Source organism: Telopea speciosissima, chromosome 2 (genome assembly GCF_018873765.1).
Source record: "Telopea speciosissima isolate NSW1024214 ecotype Mountain lineage chromosome 2, Tspe_v1, whole genome shotgun sequence".
NCBI classification, from domain to species: Eukaryota; Viridiplantae; Streptophyta; class Magnoliopsida; order Proteales; family Proteaceae; genus Telopea; species Telopea speciosissima.
Window position 1 is genome coordinate 74834571 of NC_057917.1, and position 23223 is coordinate 74857793.

At 38.8% G+C, this 23223-nt stretch overlaps 2 protein-coding genes and 1 pseudogene across 3 annotated transcripts; 1 reads left to right on the plus strand and 2 right to left on the minus strand.

The window, feature by feature from the left end:
- Nucleotides 1–3311: 3311 nt before the first annotated feature.
- Nucleotides 3312–3963, plus strand: LOC122651106 (annotated as a pseudogene).
- Nucleotides 3964–8342: 4379 nt separating this feature from the next.
- Nucleotides 8343–11348, minus strand: LOC122650214 (protein FLX-like 1). The gene is made up of 4 exons (XM_043843555.1): nucleotides 10656–11348; nucleotides 10409–10572; nucleotides 8738–8820; nucleotides 8343–8644 (listed from the first exon to the last, which is right to left on the minus strand). The coding sequence occupies exons 1-4, from the start codon at nucleotides 11252–11254 to the stop codon at nucleotides 8534–8536; spliced, it is 957 nt and encodes a 318-aa protein (XP_043699490.1). The 5' UTR covers nucleotides 11255–11348; the 3' UTR covers nucleotides 8343–8533.
- A 4429-nt stretch (nucleotides 11349–15777) lies between these two features.
- On the minus strand, nucleotides 15778–21243 carry LOC122650215 (bidirectional sugar transporter SWEET2a-like). Of its 2 annotated transcripts, none has more exons than XM_043843556.1 (7): nucleotides 21100–21243; nucleotides 20152–20188; nucleotides 19830–20046; nucleotides 19560–19718; nucleotides 19309–19428; nucleotides 19048–19183; nucleotides 15778–16005 (listed from the first exon to the last, which is right to left on the minus strand). In XM_043843556.1, exons 1-6 carry the CDS (start codon nucleotides 21161–21163, stop codon nucleotides 19070–19072), a joined length of 711 nt encoding a protein of 236 aa, XP_043699491.1. In that variant the 5' UTR covers nucleotides 21164–21243; the 3' UTR covers nucleotides 15778–16005; nucleotides 19048–19069. The 2 variants fall into 2 exon arrangements, with proteins under 2 accessions (XP_043699491.1, XP_043699492.1); XM_043843557.1 differs by lacking the exon at nucleotides 15778–16005 and adding an exon at nucleotides 16704–17045.
- Between the last annotated feature and the right edge of the window lie 1980 nt (nucleotides 21244–23223).

Consider the following 23223-nt stretch of genomic DNA (forward strand, 5'->3'; position numbering starts at 1 on the left):
TATCTTTGCCTTATTACACAATGGAAGATGAAATGCCTATCATTGGTTCAGTTTTATTCGGTTTCTATTCGATTTGTCCACTACTTCGATAATTCGGTTTAAATTGGTTTCAGTAGAAATACCTCATTGAAATAGAAAGTGGAAACAAAATTACAATCTCATGTAGATAGAGAGAGTCTCTCCATGTAAAATCGGTACGTTTCAACCCGGCCTTTTTGTATAATTAAACAAATTAAAAAAAAACTCATAGTAAATAATATGTTTGTAGAGATTAATATGGTTTAGGGGAAAGTTTTCATACACCATTGTGTAAGCCGTGTGTTGCGTCAAGAAATCGTCGAACGGTCCCTTCAAATGTCGTAACCTACGAAAGGACCAAGGGATGATAAAGGAGAATCGATGTGGTTCCGGCCTAGGACTCTCCGATGCCAAAGTTAGATCTTCTGAGCAAACAGATGAATGATAGTATTCAAGATGAGTTAAGATGTCCCCTCATGGGGTTGAGTACCTTTCCTTTTATAATAGAGTGTGGCGGTGTGGAGAGTCCCGATTGATGTAGAGTGGCCTTCGTAGTTGATAGAGTCCCTGGGTAGTAGGTTTCTTCCTTGATTAGTTGTCATCCCGTGGGAGGTAGTGTCCCAGTAGAGTTGGTGTCCTTAATGGATAGACTCATCTACATGGTAGATAAGGTTCCCAGTGTTTGAGTCCGTCAAGATTACGTGACTAATAAGCGGTGGCCTAGAGTCCTTATGATGGTACATGTCTTGTTGATGGACGTGGTGGTGACTTGGTCCTAGGTCAGGATTCATGTGGTTCAATCTGTACCTGCATTTATCTGAGGTCCTTGCCCATGGGCGGTTCGTGGTCGATAACCGTAGGTGGTCCATTACCTGGGATCCGCGCCTAAGGGAGGTGATGCTCATGGGGTCGGCACCCATAGGGGGTCCGTCCCAGAGGAGATGACATCCTTGGGGGTTGGCGCCAGAGGAGATGATGTCCTAGGGGGTCCGCACCCGATGAGGTGGTCTTTCGGAGCAACATCCGCAGAGTGTAGTCATTTCGGAGCAGTGTCCACGGAGTGTAGTCATTCGGATCAGCGGAGTGTAGTCATTCGGATCAGCGTCCACGGAGTGTAGTCATTCGGATCAGCGTCCGCAGAGTGTAGTCATTCGGAGCAGCGTCCGCGGAGTGTGGTCATTCGGATTAGCGCCCGTGGAGGGCGGTCCTTCCCTGGTCCTATCATGGTCCACCTCCTTGGGTCAGGACACATGGCGGCCTCTGATTGATTGGTGTGAATTTGGGTTTATCACCGTGTATGTGAGAGGGTGGGAGTTTCAAGGCATTAATTAATGGGTGGGGTTTTATGATTTTTCCAACTCTTTGTGAGAGGGGACACGATCGTGCATGCTTACATAACCGTGTATGAAAACTTTTCCCGTTGGTTTATATATTAAAGATCGATACGGTTTGATATATACGAGTTACACTTCATTTCATTCAAAATGATGATTTTAATCTAAAACCGAACAGATTGAAATTTCATATTTCAAAATAAAAAATAAACCGAATTTTTTAGGTTTTATTTTAAGAAACTAGGGGGAAATAAAACAAAGTTTCCCATTGATTTCTTTACTGTATGTATACATGCAAAATTGAAACCAGACCGGACCAAACCCAATAGTTTCCCAATTACAAATCAATAAGAAACCGATCGAAATCAAAACCAAAACTTAATCTACTCCTGCCCTCCCTCCCTCCCTCCCTCCCACAACCCGTTCTTCCCCATCCCAACAGCCACCCTGCTCTGTTCTTTTCCACCCCCATCTCATCAGTGGTAGAACACATGGTAGAGGGAGGGAGGGCAGGAGCACATTAAGTTTCAATTTTGAAACCTCTCAAACTCTATTCATGCAGTTCAAGAAGTACTTAAGCATCAAACATGGAATGATTCAAACTATGGGTTCTAATCCTAAAAGAAATTGACGAAGTTACATTCCACATTTAAGGATACATAGAATTAACGGAACAAGGAAAACATGAAGATTTATATTTTTTGGACTGAGTTTTCCTTAAGCCATGGTGAAGGGAATCCCTTTACCGCAGCTTTCAAGAGAATGGTAGCTGAACCTCACACTATAGGTGTAACAAATAAACTTTCTCCATACTTTTACAGCTGTTGGCTTCAAACTATAATGATTCAAACCATTCAAACTACAAGTCCCCAAACCCAAGAGAAATTGACGAAGTTGCAAGCTAATAGATTTAAGGATGCAAAGAATCAGAGAAGAAAGGAAAATTGGAAGATTACTTTTAGAAGTGCTTGACTTCGTTTCAATTCTTGGAAATTTCGAAGCTACTTCGTGGATAGAACTTTTTCCTTCGGCAAAAGTTTATCTTCACCATGAGCGAAGAAAATATAGGCATTGAGATGTCATTATTCCCTCTACCCTGTATTGTACAAAGTTTGAGGTAATACCATAGGCAGTATTATAGGAGTCCCATCCAATCACTAGATCATATGGATTAAGAGATACTCTTTTCATCACAGGTGAAGGAAAACTCTATTTTTTTCCTTCGTTGTTTCAGATCGAAATGAAGGGTATCAGAAGATATTAGCGAGAGGGGTAGAGCGGAACTTGATGCATGCGATTGCATAAAATAAGTCTTCCATCCGTGCTAGGACACACATCAACAAGACAACGTATATGGAGAGTACTATTCATGTCCGGGGGGAGGATCCAGATCTCCTTGCCCCCCAGCCCCAAAAAAAGAAAAGAAACTAACTCCACTGCATATACATGCACGATGTACAATACATGATCAACGCTCAAAACATGTCCCTTTTGCTTCTACAATTCTCTCTGTTGACTACTATTATGGCACTGAATAGAACATATGTCGATCATTGCCCGTATGAGCAATGTATCTAGCCTTCAAAAAAATCCTTTCAATTCTATGAACAATAGGAAAAAGACATGAGTTTCCCTTCACCTATGGTAAGATTAGAATTTCCTCACCATAACCATTGGTACCGTCGGATGGCTACAAGGGACAATTATTTTGACATTGCCGGTCAACATGTGAAAGTGCAACCATGACCGAATAGTCCGATAAAATCACTTCACCCGTAATGAAGGAAACTTCCTTCTATCCCCCAAAAAAAACAGACAAAATTATCATATGCCATATGGTACATAAGGTTTACAGCCCTGAAAACCTAAAACGTTCTCTCTGTGTGATGTTGGATCTATTCGTATGTAATTGTCGGTAATGTGCAAGGAGAGAGATCTTGACAAGCATCATCATAATCCATGGCTCTTGAATCTTTACCTTTTCTCTCCCTTTTCTTCTTCCTCATTTCTTCCCTCACAACTGCAATCTCATCTTGTGGAGGTACATGCCAAACCCTAAACGATTGTGCAGGTCAGCTCATCTGCATCAGTGGAAAGTGCACAGATAATACTACAGTCGAAACCCATATCCATTCCAATGGATCCTCCACCGCCGGAGGTTGCAACCAGGCGAGCACCCTCATCTGTGGAGGCACTAGCTATTACACATTTGATTGCTCACCTCCTATCACTTCCTCTACTCCAGCCCTTCTTTCTAAAAATGATTTCAATGCAGGTGGTAATGGTGGATGACCATCAGAATGTGATGCACGACACCATAAGAACACACAACTTATTGTTGCCCTTTCCCCTGGATGGTATGATAAAAGGTAGGAGCTGTGGAAACTTGATTCTCATAACTGTAAAAAATGGAAAGAAAGTGAAGGCTAAGATTGTGGATGAGTGTGATTCTATGCATGGCTATAGCTGTGATAGTGAAAGACATGTAGAAGGACCTCGTGTAAATAATATTATAAATGGTTCTGATGCAGTTTGGGAGGCTTTTGGGCTTAACATCACTGATGGTATTGTCTTGACTAGAACACAAGAAACCATGGGAGCTCAAGCATAAATTAATACAGGTGTCATGTTCATCCTTGCAGAAGTTATATGTGAATTTCCACGTTTTGTTTAGAGATGGCAGCAGTTGTGCTGGTGAAAAAAATTCTTCCCAGACAATGTCACCTAGAAACAGATTTGAGTCAATAAAGTAACTATTGGGTATATATGTAGTGTCATCCTCAAGAAAAGATCCCATTGCGCTCTTGTGTCCAGCCCTGTGGCTGGTGTATGCCGCTAGCGTACTGAAAACTGGCAGGGCATACCCAACCGTCTCCCATATATAGTGCTTAAAATTTAATTTTGAATGGCACCAAGTTTAGGGAGTGCACAGAACATTTTATCACAATGCCCACTTCCCAGAGCTTTGTTGAGAGTTCTTTCACAGTTGGCAGAGAACTAGTACGCTTCAGATAAATTAGATCACTTGCACCGAATGGGTCTGTAGAAACAAAAGTTTGGACAACAAAGTATCAGTTAGAATAGCTGGATTCTTTTTCTTATTTGTAATAATTCTTCAGAGTTATACCATAACTGAGTACCTCAGTAACTATTAACAGAAACTGTAATGAAGAGCAAAGGGCATACCTCCTAGAGGCTGGAATCAAGCGTAGCAAATTGTACCAGCAGAACAGCAGGCGTGGGTGAAGGTTTCTCCTATAAGTAAAGAAATTCCAGATTAGTACAAAGTGTGGAAATAAGGAAGACATGAGTAGTTATCCTAAATATTCAACTTTGATGTGAAAACAATACATCAATAACATTTCAGCTTCCATGTACTCATTATGTACTAAAGCTACGCCAGAGACTATAATTTGTTTTGGACTTTAGCCAAAAAATCTATGTACTATGAAGAGTGCCCTTTCATTGTGACTCAAATTTCAATACAAAATAACAATACTTGGTGAGTTTATTAAGAAAAATAACTCTAAACCAGATTCTATAATCACATCAAATAAATTTTTTTTTAAAATACGAGCTACAACAATGAATGCTCAATGAAAATCAACAGCTTTACCACAACAAAGAGCTAAACAAACAATGACTATGTCCCCCAAACCCCAAAGTCAATCAATAAAAAAAAAATTCATAGTCCAAAGTTAGTGATGAACACGATAAACAATTCAAGAAAAGGTATCACAGCATTGCTTGAACTAGGAGTCTGACAACCTTGGCCAAGACCAATTGAGTCTCTTAACCTTATGCTCTCTGGACCAGTAGTTATTTTAGTTTCTTGCTGCCTAGTTCTTAAAATAATACTCTCTACTACTATACAACCCAGTTGTTTCCTCATTCAAAACCATCTTTAAACATACTGTCAGGTTCCATATTCCAAGGGTTGCTGCAGGACCAAAAAAAATGTACAAATGCCACCAAGACTAAAATTGGATATGTAGGTTCTAATTGCATGACACACTTGAAAAACAATTTCCCCTACGTAAGGTCTTATGGAGGGAGCATTACTACCAGTATCCAATGCCAAGATCCTAACTAGGAAAAACAATTTCTCCTACATATAACATCATCTTAACTATAGAGTGGAAATAAAATAGAAGATCAAAAGTGATTGTTGAACAAGCACAATAACTAGGCTGCAGTCAAGTAGCATAATAAAAGGGGTTCAGATAGTTATGTCACTTACTTGAGCATGAAATACATCCGCAGCTTCATTTGTGAACAGGTATTGTCATCGACCACAGTCCTCATGCAACCAAATAAGATGCAACGATGCTTCTTGCCAATGTTAGATAAAGGATGAGACTTGGGCTACACACTTAGTCCCAATAAGTTTCTAGACCACCATGATTACCACTAATAACAAGAAGATACCCAACTAAACCTAAAAGAGGATAACAGCTGACTAACAACTCCTATTCAAGACATGGACACATGTAATGAAACCCTAATCAGCTCAAATTTAGACATCTCCCATGCCACAGACCAGTCAACTTGGCATGTATAACCTAATAGGTAACAGCTACTTGTGCACTAAGATTCTCAGGGTTGACACCTACAAGACCAAACAACATTTTTATGAAGGTCAATAGTTGAGCTCTCTGCCCACAGTCCCAGAGAGGCAGAAGAATACAGCAATATAACCATGAATGCAGCATTATCTCTGCTCCAACGGCTGTTAATGCCAAATTGACCACTAGGACCCATATCCATACAAAGTTAAAGTCAAAGAAAATTGTGTCTCAGCAGTAGTTGCTGAAGAGGGAACAAGTATATTCTAGAAGACTACACAAAGTACAAGTTGAATATTTCCAATGACTAACCAAAGCCAAGATCAGGGACCACCGACACAGATCTAATTGAAGATTAAAGATGGCACTGAATGCTCTTTGAGCAAACAGGTGTCGACTTCATGACTAGAACAGTCAAACGAAAACCCGTGAACAATATCATACTAACTCAAGAACATTACAAGAACAGTGGGTTGGTAACCAAAAACTAAAAAGTCTAGACAATTGGAGATTGATTCCGTGGCTGGAGCAGAATCCATGCTGACAGAGAAGTTGAAGTTCCTCGAAGCACAATTCATTGCAGAAATTCTCTGTAAAATAACTCCCTTAAACTATTACAAGAGTCAGGATCTCTTCACAAAATAAATGCAACACATCAAGGTTCCAATCAAAGTTCATTGCTTCATGTGGACAGTATCACCTCATTAGCAGAGTGTACTTAGTGCTTCCTGAAAAAAGGACTGCCAAATCTGCCTGCCACTTTGTCATCCAAGACTAGTACGCTTTGGTTATAGAGGTCATTTGATATTTTATTTCAGGGCCAGTAGGAGGAATGCAAGTCATAACCATATCTGACTTAAAGATTCTTTAGGAGTCTCTCTATCATACATTATTAGCTGCGTGACTTTTGTTCTAGAATCAATATAAACTCTAGAATATTTTTTATTATTATACATAAATGCCTGTATTAGTAATATAATTGACATAAGCTAAATAAGAAAATTCCAAACCATGTCTCCACATATACAAATTTTAAATAAATATTTCCAAATGGTATGATTACACATATCAAACAAATAATTGTCCAATACGGAGACAATTGCAAATAATAATCGACTTTGTTCACAGGTTTCAATTTATTAGCAAACATATTTTAATGAACAGGCGTTTAAATGATTATAATATATAATTATCTGCTAAAAGTTTATAGTTGCGCATCCATCACCTAGTCAGCTTTGTCATTACAAACAAATTTTAACCCTTCGAATTCCCATATCACTGTGCTTACCCACATAATCCCTGTGGAAAAATATGTTTTAGGAACCTAAAGCTTGGTATAGGGTTGGATGATAGAGTTAAATTAGGTACTTAATTTTCTCTTTTGCAGGGCAAGGAAATCACAAGACTGATAAGAATTGCTGTTAATTATTTTTCCCAAAGGTCGTTTAACATACTAATATAGTGATAGCTATTACATGTCGTAGAATAAATAAATATAGCAACATATAAAGCTCTTACATACGTTAATGTAAAAAAAGTACATAATAGTCCAACAGGGAAACAGGATACACAGAAATACAACTTCTTACATACATTTCCTTTTGCAGGTATAATGAATTATCCAAATGATTTAAGACCCCAAAAATCTTCCAATGAAACTACAAAGATTGTTCAAATAATCTTAAACAAGATCATAACAAAAGACACTAGTAAGTTCATAACAACAAAGATAGATCTTTCTATCAGAAGCATAAATCCATCCTCGCAAAAGCTCAAATCTGTCCTAATGAGCAACAGCTGAGTAAACTGACCAGTATAACATAATTTGGTAATGACAAGGATGCAAGCGCAAGGTGGAAGATACTGAATTCTAAGGTTTCTTGGTTAAACTCAATAATCCTGAGAGGAAAAGGGGAAGTCTATTGGTACAATCTAATGTACCTACATAACTTTGACAAGAAATATTAAAATACTAACACCTGAGTACAAAAACTGTAAAATAGCCTAAGAAAATTCGATAGACCTGCAAGTTAATCTCAGTATAAGTAAAAGGACACTATGCTACAAAGAAATGTCCAGTTATCATAATCATCCTAAAGTTCTTGATGCAAAGATCAGGAGCTCCAAATGGTAATAAGGACTCGATCAAAATATATTGTCACACATCCTACTCTAAGAGCTCAACCGAAAAACATCATACTATGCCTGCTTTGAACACTATAGACAGCTGCAACTCAGCAGCACACAGAATGAATATCTTGGTGCTGACAACCAAGGATAAAAAGGATCTGCTCCTTAGGAAGGAAAAGCAAAGAGGTAAGTATATGAGATGCACATTTGAAAAAGACATTACAAATAGAACACTAGTTGCATGACTCTGCATTAAAACGCATCAAATGAAATTCATATTGCTGCATTCATAGTAAAAACCAAATTGCCAATATTTCAATTAGGATTAAAATATCCAGATTTCAACAGTATTGAGAATATCCACTATAATGTCATTCATGAGACAACTCTTCAGACCCCAACCTCGGCATCTACTAAGTAGTGGCCTAATCAACCAGCAGCAGGTAAGCAAAACGAGAGGACGACTCAGCATAACATCACACTAGTTTATCTGCGTCCATGAGCTCGCTGCATGTCATAAGCACCCCAAGCACCTTGTCCAGGTCCATATTGAGGACCAGATCCATATTGATGTCCACCTTCAGCACCAGCCTGTACCTGAAACAGACATGGTAGAAGCAAAGGTTATAATAACCAATCACGTAAAGCAAACATATCAGAAGGAATTGCAAAAGACAACATAGAACATACAGGACTCATGCCATAGCCAGCAGGATAGGGATTTCCTCCGTATGCGCTATCTGGATTGCCGTAATTTCCACCATACCCTGAACCTGCAAAACCAAAAGCCAACCTCAAAATCCACACAAATGGGAGGGTGAAGCTCCAACTTTTTTTTTTTGGGTGGGTGAGGGGGAGATGGGGTGGTGGTGGAGGGTTCTAATAATTAAGGGATCATAGAACCTGATCCTGTGCCAGAAATAAATAAATAAAAACAAATTAAATTGAATAGAACAAAATCAAATAAGACCAACGACCACATGTTTCAAAAATCCCACAAATGGGCTACTAAGCATTTGTGAAAGAATTATCAATTTCTCCTAATTATTGAGGTTAATACTTCCTATGGAACTTTAATCAAGTAAATGCAACCATACTATCTTTACTACCATCCAATCTCCAAAAATTCACAAGGCTTTTGAAGCTGTTGTCAGAAAAAACTAAGCCCCACTTCTCATAATTGTCTTAACATTTCACAATCTAGTTAGATCATCGTTTTCAACATAAAATAATAAGCTGCATTCACCATCCTTGATCCATTATCATCATGATATAACATATCTGTTACCCAATAAAAATACAAGGGGAATCAATTCGATGAATCCATATGGTATAAAAAGAATTGAATGGATTATTTATGCATGCCAATGTTCTATCCTCTATTATGTTCTCTCTTTCATCTTCTTTTGGGAGGATAGAGCTAGAACCCCCAAATATTTCACTGCAGTTCATTTCCTAGCTGCATACAACATTATGTATTTTTGTTAAATGTGGTGTATATGGGTTCAGCAACTCATTTGCATGTCTTTTCTGGTTTTCCTCCTGATAGGCAATGTAAATTTCATTGATGTATGGAGCATACTATACAAATTTAAGTACTTCCTGCCTCACTGGGGCATCTTCATCCATATATAGACAAGCATGTCACACTATGCACATAAATCTTCATCATTCAACAGGATGAATCCAACATTGTGAATTTAGGAAGCTGGCATGTGTAAATGAATCTAGGAAACTTCATTGATCCATTTTATATCATGCATCTGAGTTAGTTGTCCCTGCTTCAAACACTCTTGACAACGTTCTTCTAATCAATTTGTGCTAAACATTAAATCTAACTGTATATAAATAAGGTCAAGAGACATTCCAACTCAAATTCTACCACACTTCTATCAAACTAAATGTAAGGAACTAATTTAAAAAACTAATAACAAAGATTACCCAAAACTCAAATATTCAAACAAAAAAATTGTTCAATGCACTACTGGTGTGGTTGTCTGCCCATGATGGAGCATTTCCATGGCCAAGAATCTCATGTCCCTTAAGCCTTGCAAAGCCATTGTCAGTGCATTAGCACACAGGGATATAGGGGGAGATGAACCAAAATATGCTTCATTACGTATAAGCATTTATGCCATCCTTGCTTAGCTGTAGTCAAAAGAATGAAGCCCTATGCTTCACCACTTCATACCTTCAAACTGGCCATACTTATAGTGAATGAAGGTAAAATAAAACACATTCAAAACAGCAACCACAAATCTCAGAGCGCGGGTGAGGAAGGAACAATGAACACTGAGATTCAAACAGTGGTGAAGTTTGAACAAGTTCTTGAGCTTTAAAGCTTTAAGAATAATATTTTACCAGGGTTTCCAACAGCAGCAGCAGCACGTGCTCTCTTTTCCGCATTAGCAATCTCTGCTCGCAGCTTTTCCACCTCACGAGCCATGGCAATCAGATTCTTTTCCATGGCTTGACCCTGTTCGTAATTTTCAGCATGGCCTTTCTTCTCATAATCAATAGCAGCCCTATTGCCCACAATTACATCAACACATAAGCATCAAAATTCCATCCAGGAATATGAAATGAATGAAACAAATTGTCTCACTACCTAGCTCGCTGCAATTCCTGTTTCATGGTGTCTATTTCGGCCTTCAAAGCCGGCGCCTGCTGCAACCCCGCATTAGCTCTAGCCAAATCTTGACTGAGCACCTGAACCTGACTAGTAAGCTCTTGTCTTGCAGCAGTGAGCTTCTGAATGTCAGTGCGAACTTGCAGAAGCTCCGCCCTCATAGCCTCTGAAGCATGAAGATCAGCTTCCATTTTCATACACTTCTCATAAGCTTCTTTTAGCTGAATATCCTTCTCGGAGCGCATAGATCCAGAAAAATGAGCCATGCGTTGAAGCTCATACTGGGCAGCCTCTAATTCCTGTTTTAACGCGACATGGGTTGCAGCCAATCTCTGGTTATCGATGAGAAGCCCTTGAATTTCCTGATGTTGAGCTGCTAGGCTCTCCTCGATTATGGCAGGGTGGGGGGGTAAAGGTCTTGGGCCTCGCCCGAATTGAGCTTCTCTCATTTCTTCAAGGAGGGCTGGATGAGGCATGGGACCAAGACCTCTACCGAATGGATGTTCGTGCATAGGGGGAAGCCCGGGGTGTGGTAGACCATTGATTGGATGCGGAGGTGCACGATTTCTGCCTGACATACTTTTGTCTTCAGACAAAGAACCCTAGATTTAGAAAGTTGGGGTTTTAACGATCAATGAACAGAATAACCTGTAATCAAAAGACCTTGAAAAGCATCAGAACGATCGAGAACCAAAAAATGTTGAAATGTCCAATTGATAACAGAAAATAGGGGAAAAAGAAAAAGATTCACAAGAAGAGGTGGTTTGGCTCTAAATAAAATAAACCCTAGAAGACAAAAGCTTTGCAATCGATCACCTCGGGATTAATGGTTGAATCCACAGAGGGAAAGATAAGAGAGGAAAGCAGGGAGAGTTGCCATGAACGAACCTTAATATTGTCCCGGTGTTACTTGTACAAGTCCCTGAGTTCCCAAAACCGGCTGGAAATCGGCGGAAAAGTAAGAACGGCGCCTGCAAACCCTACTCGAGGGTCGTCGAGGAATGAAAACTAGGTCACGACTCACACGTAATAAGCCAATGACAAAGTTTCACCACCACCCTTTACCTAGAGCTTCCCCTTTGGCGTTTGCTTTGAAAGGAAATAACGGGTCGTGTCACTCGGCTCCTCGGGGCTGGAGGTGACTCACCCGAATATCCACCCAACTTTTTATGTTTTTGGGGGTAATAAAGGGTTTTTTACAAATACTCCTCTGAAAATGCCCATTTGTCTAAATGCCCCCTTATAACTTTTCTAATTATAAATTCTCTTTTACTTTCAAAACATTGTAGTACTTTAGTCTAGTCCGTTAGTCTAGAATGTTAGAGGTTAATTTTAGGGGATTTAATGACCAAAATACCCTTCTGATAAAAAACCCATCAAAATTAAAGAATAAAATGACCAAATTTCTTTCATCTCTCCCAAATGTTTGAAACTGAAAATTATTTTCCCAAATCGTTTAGGGTTTGAAACTGATAGAAACCAAAAAAAAAAAAAAAACCTCTATGAAGGAACCATGAAAATTTTACAATGGCTCACTACCCACATCCAAGATGCTCAGAACGTTCTTCGAAAGCCATTACTTCTCACAAAGTTCGGAAAACCATGGAAAGGTCCTGATTTCAATATCTTCTAGAGGGACCAATTGTTCCATACATTCTACTACATGATCTATTTATCAGTTAGTAGTGCAACCACAGGTGGTGGCAGCTTCTTACAGAAGGAATGGACTCTTTCCGAAATGGGTAAGAGAGTTTTTAGTGAGAGCCCCTCAAACAGATAATTTGATTGCTTAACAATCGCACAAAACAGCTAATTTGATTTGCAGATAGAAAGCATCTCAACCATTCAATCCATCTACACAGTTGTATCTCTCTCCCACCACCGCCACTACAGGACTACACCCAGTGCTTTGCATCTCCCCCTTTCTCTATCCTTCGTTCACCGCTGCAACCCATCGCTCTATAGCCCATTATCCCCTGCCTCCACCTGCAAGCTCTCTCTACAATCCTCCGTTTTTGTAACTCAGGAGGTATTAATGCCCTCTAAAACAACCCATTATTCTTTATTCATTTATACAAAGATTGTTCTGATACCCTGAAACAATGCGGACAGATCTTTTCCAAGATGATGAAGTATAAGCACAATTGCATTTTCAATTTTCCTCGTGAGAGAAATTTCACAAATTGGATGAAAGAATCGTTTTTTTCTTTGATCTTAGTTGCAAAAAGATGAGAATTCAAGTAAGTGGAAGGAGGGAAAACAGAAAAAAGAAGAAGATGGGAGCTATGATTTGGTGATTAATTTCCATGTTAATGGAAGTGATTTTCATAGATCTACTTAATTCTTATAAACTGCAACTTTAAAGTTCCAGGTTTTCAGTTACAAGGAGAAAAATATAAAGGCAAACTGCAAACCTATTCTCGATCATTTTATTTGTTATATATAATTAAGAGTATTCCTATTATAGTTTGAAAAATCAAATCATACATACTCTAGGGGCCATAGCAAGGTTCTAAAGAATGATATGCCAAATCGTATACAGTGCTGGGTTTTTGTTTTTTCCTTAACCTTCCATGTGGATATTCAAAATCTTTCAATCTTTTAAACCCAGCCACTGATCAACTTGGTAAGAGCAGGTCACTTGATTGAGTTTTTTTTTTTTTTTTGCTGATTCTATCAATTTCAAACCATAAACGATTTGGGGACAAAATTTTCAGTTTCAAACATTTGGATAAGATGAGGGCAATTTGGTCATTTTATTTTTTAATTTTTGTGGGTTTTTATTAGAAAGGGCATTTTGGTCATTAAATCTCCTAAAACTAACATCTAACGTTCTAGACTAGCGGACTGGACCAAAGTGCTATAATTTTTTGAAAGTAAGGGAGGGTTTATAGTTAAAAAAGTTGTAAGGAAGTATTTGAACAAATGAGCATTTTCAGGGGGGTATTTGTAAAAAACCCGGGAATAAAATATCCAATCAAGTTTCACCAATGGAAAAGGCAAATACCCCCCTCCCCTGTACTTTGCCCTAATTACACTCCTTTCCTAGTGTTTTCAACAATTACATGAACTTCTCCTATGAATTAAAATATGTTACAAACAGACCCAACGTGAGTAAGGACGAACTTCTTTAATTTCCAAAGTACCCAAGTAATTGATTGATGGCACAATTCGGTCTCACCGATTTCTTAAGGTTATTTATGTGTCAGTTAGTCTATGGTTAGATATAGTTGAGTATTTGTTTATTTATTTATTTTTGGAATTGAAAGTTTTTTTATATATATTTTATTTTATGGGGTGGAGTAGGGAGGGGAGAAGATACCTGTCAGGAGACTCGAACTCGAGACCTCCTGGTGAGCATGGACATGAAACGCACCACAGCTCACCAACCGCAATAGGCAGATGTTGGTGTTGAGTATTTATTTCCTTATTTATATTTTGAAATATTTCTCACAAGATATATTAAGGAATTTTTTGTGCTAATGGAATATATTCTACATGAGGCACGGGCTGTAATGATTTTGTGGAAACCATTAGATTCAACTCTTGCGATCCCATTGAACAAGGGTTTGAAGTTTACCAAAACAAAAAAACAGAACAAGGGTTTGAAAAATCGGATCAGCCAATTCGGATTGGACTGATCTGGATTGGAATTGGCCGGACTCAATCCCAATTTCAACCGATCTAGCACAAAAATCAGAGTTTAGGGTTTTTTTAAAAAGATTTTCATTAATTCTGGATCATGATTGTTGGTTTTAAACTCTACATTGAGCATGATCTAAGCTTTTGTGGATCTAGCTCTCCTCTAGCCATAGCGAGAGTTGGAGGGTCCAGTCCAACAAAAACATCCAACAATAGTGGGGGTTTTGGTCATTTCATAGGGGCCTGCCTGGATCCCATCTGTAAAATGACCAAAACCACCATTGTTTTGCTGGGCTGAACCCTCCATCTCCCACCACGGCTGAAGGTGAGCCAAATTGGGCTTTTTTGCCTATAACTTGATGACAATAGACTCAATGTATCAAGGAGTTGATTTAGAGTCGTATAATAAGAAATTTTTATTAATATTACTTATGTAAGAGGGATAGGCACACTGCCCGGATGCAATAAGCTAGCAGGTGGCATCACTAGGGGCATAGGATGGACCATCATACAGGACTAATAGGAGGGGGTAGGGGAGTCATTTCAAGGGTAGAGGGAGAGAGAGACACAATGGGTGCTAGCTTGGGGTATAGCGGTGTGCCACTGTGCCCATCCTTTTCCCATTATTTATCGAAGCTTATAGGGTGATGCATCATCATTTAAATAAATTAAAGTGCAAATTACTATTTAATTACTCGTACCCTACTCATAATTTCTTTTTCTAATCTCTCAGTAGCAGACTCTAAATTGCTGGATCAAATGGGAGATATCAAGTAAAATATGAGTTCGTGAGTAACTCCACAAAATCCTTTGTATCAGTTGTAAGAATTGCTGATCTGCCAATTCTTCAACTGCAAGTTCCTGCAATGTAGTCGATTCATTGAAGGCTCCATCAGTGTTCATTGTGATCACTTCAAGAGGGGTTGCACTAGCTAGATTTGGTGTTCTTTGTTCCCACTGTTAGCAACATTTTGCATAACTTCAAGAGGGGTTGCACTGGCCTGAAATATCTCAGCCTGACCTAACACCAGGCCTAGTTTCAGTTGAGCCTTGGGAATCCCGGGCTGGGCCTGGGTTTTTTAAAACCCGGCCCTGTTGCACCCCCAGAGGGATGTTATGGTTTTCTTGAAGAAAAAGGTAAGAGAAATGGTTCTCTTTAATTTTGGTGTAATCTGTTATTCAGCTAGATAGTTACTGCTTTTTTGAGCAGAGGTTAATGACAAGAGATGGATAAACTCTTATCCAATGTGCAGTACATATACGAAATGCAATTAAATTAGTTGACCACATTGATTTAAGACCCCTTGAAGTCGTGGAAGAGTTTTAATTGAAATCTGCCAACTCGGTTAAGAAACAGGTGAGCCTCACAGAATGGATCCAACCAGAAATCTGATCAAAGAACTCCACCTCATCACCCTCATGGGTAAAAAGCACAGAAATTTGTCCAAGACAAAAGCTAGGCTTTTAAAACTAAATTTGTGAAAATTTCTTTCTCAAATACATACAGGATATGGTGGTAGTATATCTGCATTACATAAGGTAGGATATTTTGAACACCCAAGAACTTTGCAGCCTTGACTTGAAAGAGTTGGTTTAACAGTGTTTTCCTTTGTTGTGCACGAAAAACCAAAAGCTGCTGTGACTCTTTAAGGACCTTCTGTGATTTCTCTCTGTATCTTCATTTCTCTAATTACCAAAGAAAATGAAAAGGAAGACTAAAGAAAGAACAAGGGCAAACAAAAGATAGAGAAATTAGTTGAAGTTGTTTCAAATTTTACGGGAATCCTGATGTGAACATTACAGCTGCGGCTTAATATTCCCATTAGCTACTGAGTGACACAAATTCACTTCATTGAATAGAGAAATGTAAAACAATCTTTGTTAAAAGAAAAGGGGAAAGTTTTCATACACAGCTGTGTAAACTGTGTATGTGAGAGGATGGGAGTTTCAAGGCATTAATTAATGGGTGGAGGGGTTTATGACTTGTCCAACTCTTTGTGAGAGGGGACACGACCATGCATGCTTACACGGCCGTGTATGAAAACTTCCCCCAAAAGAAAATGAGAGAATTGTTAAAACAGAGAACCACCTAATTACCGCAGGGAGAGAAAAAAGCACACAGGATCCAATCTTAACATGTATTATCAATTAATTGATCTTCTAGTGGGGAAGAGGGAAGGGGGAAGGAGGGGTTGGAATTGGAAGCCAACATCCAGATGAATGCAGCATCAATTTACGGCGCCATTAAGGTAACATAATATCACACACATGGTGCCACACTTTGCCCAAGTCTGTGCAGACCCAGGCTTCTTGATGAGACTTCAGCACAAATTTGTGGTGTTGAATCTCGTCAAGAAGGCCTTGAACTTAACCTTAACTCAGATAAAGAAGAAAATATCAATAATAAGCAAACACAAATTTACAATCAGGGGTTAACAAGTGCCAAACATCCTCATCAATAAAAAGGATCAGGTCGGAGAGAAACTTTTAAGACAGCAACACAAAATAACTTTTACAGTTACACACTAAGAAAATGTCAGTGGAACTTATAGTCTATTGGCATTATAATCTCTCTGAATACAAACATGAACAAACCCTTAATGTAAGTGGGGATTTCAATCTCAGACTAGACAGGAAATCAGACAACTTCCCCTTAGGAATTTCCAGTGATGCATGCAATGGACTATGAAGAATCAGATGGAACTCTGAGCATCTGAGCAGCTTTCCCTGCAGATTTATATGAGTTTTGAAAAACCTGGAAATTGTGTTCATCCCAGAAATGACAAACAACAGCACAGAAAGATAACCTTTTTTCAGGGATTCTCAGGAGTCAGGCCATCTCTTACAAAGTTCTTGACAAACCAGAAGGTCTTCTAATTTTCAGGTGCCAATTATGTGTCATTGCTATCTAAATACTCCGAGGATGACCTGGACTTTCTCATAGCTGCAATCAGAGAACAAATGGCTTGTCACCATCTGTTGCTAACAAAAAATATACTTTGAGCTCAGTAAAACCCAGAATCTAACAAAAGTAGGCTTTCACCATCATTGAGTGTATACTAACAGAATGAAAATTTTTGAGGGAGTGAATCTAGGAGTGTCAAGCGGTGGGTTCAGTCCAGGATTGGTCAGGTTTTCAGTTTTTGCATAAACCGGGACAGACTGAAACCGGAGCTATAAGGTGTTGGGTATACAAAAACCAAACTGAAACCGGTAGCTATCAGTCTATTATCAGTTTCTTTTAATGGCCTCTTAAAGTCCCTTATCGATCAATTATCATTCCTGTCTCAGATTTTCATATTTAAAAAAAGAAAAGAAAAAGGTGTATCCCAAAGGGGGAAAAAAAATACATTTAAACTTTATAGGTTTTATCGGGTTTTTATTGCTTCTTCTTGTTTCCCTTATGGATCTATTATCAGTCCTGTCTCTGTTTCATACTTTTGGGTGAAGACTCTCCTAAAATACATTTACTGTAACAAGTAGGATCTCACCTCTTTATTATCTCCCAAATTGAGCTTTCCCACAGATTTGATAGATATCATAGTGAATTCCTGACATGTCTTCCTTAACAGTATAGTATGCATGCAGATTATAGTAACCATAATTGAATATAGTATACTGCAGTTGTGCCATGCCTTATGGTTGGGAAGTACAGCAAAAATCACTAAGCAAACAATGCAGAAATTTTTTGACCGGCAAACTACTTGATGTTGTATAGTGCTAACTAAAGACAACAATTAACGGTCTGGATTGTTTCTAGTTCCGTGAGATGATGATGAATCGGACCAACAACCAATAAAAAGTAGATCTACTCTCTCTCTCTCTCTCTCTCTCTCTATGTAGTCTCCGTGAGAGAACATATATCAGAAAAGCATGTATGTATATGCCTACAGTTAGTAAGTGCACCCAGACATTGTCGATCTGTTTAGATTCTCCTTGGTCTTCTGCATGCTTGCATAGGCATATTAGAGAGAGAGAGAGAGAGAGAGAATAAATTTCACAAACATGAACTACATCGAGGAATGCATCGATTATATTAGATGGCAACACTACTACTGTTGGGCATTCAGAATATGATCATGCACAGAGGACCCTCCCCACCCCCCCAACCCCGGAAAAAAGGAAAGAAAACAAATAAACCCAAAAACGGAAGAAAAAAAATTCTCATGTTAGTGCCAAAACTACATCATGTATGGGATGTTTGCTTTTGATGCTAATGAAATGAGGGGGAAGGGGAAACTGAAACACAACTCAAAAGCAAGCGAAGAACCCAAAATTCCAGATACAAGCCCTTCAAACTACAGAAGTATCAGCAGACACAAGACAAGCCATTGCCTCTGGAGTGAAGTCATGAACATATCATTTCTTCTTTCTGCAATGTTAAGCAGTCCCATGAATGTATGCTCAGTAAAGTCTCTAAATGTCCTTTCTTTCTCTTACTTTCAACTTTTGTCCTCATACATTTCATACATTTTTACATCTTGGTTCCTAATGTATGAGGCTAAAGCAGAAAGAATAAAACAGTTCTGGAATTAACAAAGTATCGATTTAATTGCATAAGAGTAACTTTTTGTTTGAAATTCAGCAAATTATTCAGGTTTTCCATGGCAGTTACAAGATCCAGTTCAAACTTACTCCATGCAAAAGACAATACAAGCAACCTCCTCACAAAAGAAAAATGGAAGGATTACAATTTTTTAACGAAATACAACTGAAATGTATCTTTTACCTCTATTTGGGAAAAACTCATTTCATGCAAACGGTGTTATCAAGGGTTCTCTTGAGTCTTCTCTGGACGTTTTGCTGTAATAGCAGTACAAAACTAATTGTACTACCCCCAGAATGGATCCAATCCCATTTGGCACCTGAAATTCATTTGGAAGCAAAATCAACAAAATAATAATAATAATACAAGAAAAGCATAAAATAATAACCTTATTAGAAGCATCAAATGAAGGAAAACCTAAACTTGGATCTACAGGATACTTACATAAATGAAAGGATCACACTTAAACATTCCGTAGGCAAAGAAAGAGATGCTCATCAAGAAGGTCGAAAGCGAAAGATAAAATGGCATGAACTCTACACTCTTCGTTCGGATCACCAAATTCTAGCAACCAAAATATATTTGTATAAGATAGGAGCAAAAAGAGTTAATTCAGGGAATTAGATTGAATATCTGACTTGGATATCCTAGATATATAGAAAGCAAAGCAGAGATATGATTTTAGATAGACGTACAACTATAAACAACGGGGAAGCAAACATGGATATGAGAGAAGCAACACTCAAGTATCCAACAAATAGCTGCCGCATAGGAGAATGAAGTAAACTCAAGCTCATATATACAATTAGTGCAAATACGCCTAAAACTGCCAGCAATAATCCCAGCATCTTCACCTGCCAGCAACATCCACGGATTATATGAAAAACAGCTCCTCATAATAGCAAATAAAATTATAGATATCTGAACAAAAGTGCAGACAAATCTTAGAGAAGGAAAAGTTTTACCTTCTTTTTTTTCTCAGCATATAAAATAAAGATGATTATGTAGGTTAACTGGAAAACAGCCCCGATGGAATTGACCGTCGCAACCAATATAATACCAGGTGATACAATGGGCATGCCATACCAGAGGCAGATCAAGCAGTTCAATAGACCATAAATGTACGGCAACCCCGAGAACTCTTCTATTGATTGGTTTCTCATAATTCTGCTAAATGTGGGTCTGTGACAGAAGACAGTAACTATTATAGCTCATGTATAGAGGCAGATATTTTCTTTTCTTTTGAATCCTTATAAGAGGAAAATAAACAAGTGGTTTAAAACTTACATAGGTGAGAGAAACAACACAAAAGCAAACAAATTCCCTGCAACCAACAAATAGGGCATTAGAAAGCTTTTCCTAAGCAAATAACAACCAAGTCAAAAAGACTGTCTTGAAAGCAATAAAGAAGCCAGGAGAAATTTTAGGATCGTGATCCTCTACGGGGATAAGGCGGTCATTGCGCTGCACCCTGTTTGTGCGCCGCTCAGGAAGCTAGGGGCAGTGCGCCGTAGAGGATCTGAATTGGAAATTTTATGGGGAGGAGACAAACAATAAGCTATCAGGGGTGCTTTCTTCTTGATGGGCTTTCAGTAAAGGAGCTTCCTGATCTGCATTTCTCTATAAGTTCACAACGCATCAAAAGATCACTTTCCACAAAAATGTTTCCATTTTCTAAATCAGAAGTGCTCCTCCTCCTCTGAAATAAATCAATGAAAAGGAGGATACCATTCAACAAATTTTGAGCATCAAAATCAAATATCTTGTTTTCTTCAAATTCAGATTACCCGCTCCCCAACCCAAGTTGGGTCTTCTTCTTCTTCTTCTTCCTTCTCTCCACCTCTGTTCCTGTCTTTTTGGTTAATCATAATCAATATGGGGGAGGAGGGGGGGATTTCCCATTCTTCAACTCACAATAGACTCTTCGATTTATATTTTTGAGAAGACAGAGTGCCCGAAACAGCACATATTGTGACCAAAATTCAATCAGAGACGCAATAAGCTCATCTAATTCCTTGAAAACATTTCTAAAAGGCACTAATTTAAGCCAAAACTAAAGGATCAAGGTGTTATAACTTCTAATCGAATACCATGTTCCACCTAAACGTGCAATTGCAGTAGAAATCATGGGTTTTCTTCCAACAACATTACAGAGTAAAGAAGTAAAACAAATCACGCTTTGAGCAATCAAACAACAAATTGAGAGAGAAGAGAGACGAAGCATTAGAATGGTACCGGCGATTCCAGCTGCATCGCTGAGAAATGAATATGTGGAAACAAGTCCAGAAGAAGTCATCATCAGTCCCTTCAACGGCTTCTAACGAAGAACCGAATCTCAACGATACCACAGAATCAAGTCGAAACTAGTCTGAATTTTTTCCTCTAACAAATATATATATATACATATAATTTAACGAAACTATACGTTATTTGGCGCTTTCCTTAATCTTGTGTCCAAAAAAAAAAAAAAAAAAGCAACTGTAAAAAATAAAGGTCGCTCTTTCGAGGTTTATTAAAGCCCACGCTCCACATAATGTGATCAACTGATCATTCCAATAAATCGGAATTCCCTCGACGGTTTTAGAAAATTTGAGTAAAAACGATTCACTTTTGCTAAAATAAGGGACAATAATTTATGATGATGGCATTTTTCCCCCTTCATGGAGTAGGCGGTAGGCCCTGATTCTCATTGTTGTGGGATTTTTCTACGGCAGAGTATATTATCAAGATACCTTTTAAATGCTCTTTTTCGTCCATTGTTCATTTTCCGATCATCGGAATCGGCGTGTTTGAAGCACGGTTTGTAATCTCGGTATCGGAATGGGCTCGGATCAGTCAAATAAGACGCATTTATTTATAGTTTTTCATAAAATAATTAAAACAAAAAACTGTTTTATTATCATTTTATCCTTATCCGTCCAGGTGTAGTAGATCAATATCAATCTCAGCCAATGCCAATCCGATTTGGGTGATTTTTCCCAATCCAAGAGGACCAAGGCTGAGTGAGGTAACGAACCTTGGTGTGAACCCTAGAAATCAGGTAAAAATTTTCAGGAATCAAAATAGGGATTTGATCGATTTCTATCTAACTCGATCGGAATAAGGGATCTGATTCCAAATCCTCAAACAACGGTCAAATGTATGACTGTTCCATGCAAGCTTGGAATGATCAACGAAGAAGAATATTGGATTGACTTCGGCCTAGTATATTCCTGACACATCAATAGGGGTGGGATTTCTACCTTTCGTAAGATGGGAAGGTCATTTCATGCATCTTTGTGTTTGAGCACAAAGGCATGCTACCTTCAGGGTTCTTTTTCCCCAATAGGAACATGTGTGCGAGCATCGAGGGGGTGAGATTTCCACATTTTAATGAGGGTGGAGCGGTCATTTTATGCCTCTTTGTCTAGATGCAAGGGCCACGCAATTAGGTAGCGTTATTTTTCCCTCCCCGTAAAGTAAAAGGATCCAATTTTGTATCCTAAGATTTTGATACAATTGTTTCTCTACTACTTTATCTTTCGTAGTTTTTTTTTTTTTACCAATGAGGGCAAAACGATGAAACCTAAGGGTGCAAGTTTGGCCCTGATGGCCTGATCCCGCTCTTACCTACCCTAAGCCTGAACAAGACCTGGGTTGAGATATCTTGGCCTTGAGGACGGGTCAAGATTGGGAATTTTTTGCTCTTAATCAGTGTCAGGCCAGGCCAGGGTTGAGGCCTTGGGCTGAACCCGGCCCGGCCCAACCTGACCTTGTCTTCTTCTTCATGTTCTTTCTTTGTTTTTCATTTCCTTCTTCCTCTTCTTCTTCTTCTTCTTCTTCCTCCTCCCAACCTGGCCAGCTCATGCACCTTCCTTCCCTCCCATGGTTAGGGCCAATCAGGATCAACACGACCCGACTAAAGGGACTCAAGGTTGGTATGGGGTTTTAAAAGGCCCGATCCAACCCAACCCCGTTGCAGCCCTAATGGAACCTATACCTTAATCCATGTTTAAGATCACTTCCAACCGTCGAGTTGGAATATGATGTGAAAATTACCGATAAGTGATAATCTATCCCAATCAAATGGTTCTCATTTATCACAAACTGCGGCTGAGGTTTGACGGTGTGAGCCTGTGAGGTGGTCCAATTCCAATAGAACAATCGCTTTCCATAATGAGATCATATGAAACTGCATTAATCACACACTCACGCCCTTAGTTAGTAAGTTCGGGAACGGCAATTGAACGGGAACGGATACGTACGGCAGTTAAACGGATTAGACGGTAATAATACTTTTCAAAAATCCGGCTTCATAAAATGCATATGGTAATAATACGGTACGCGTTTAATACGGATATAATACGGCATAGACGGCAA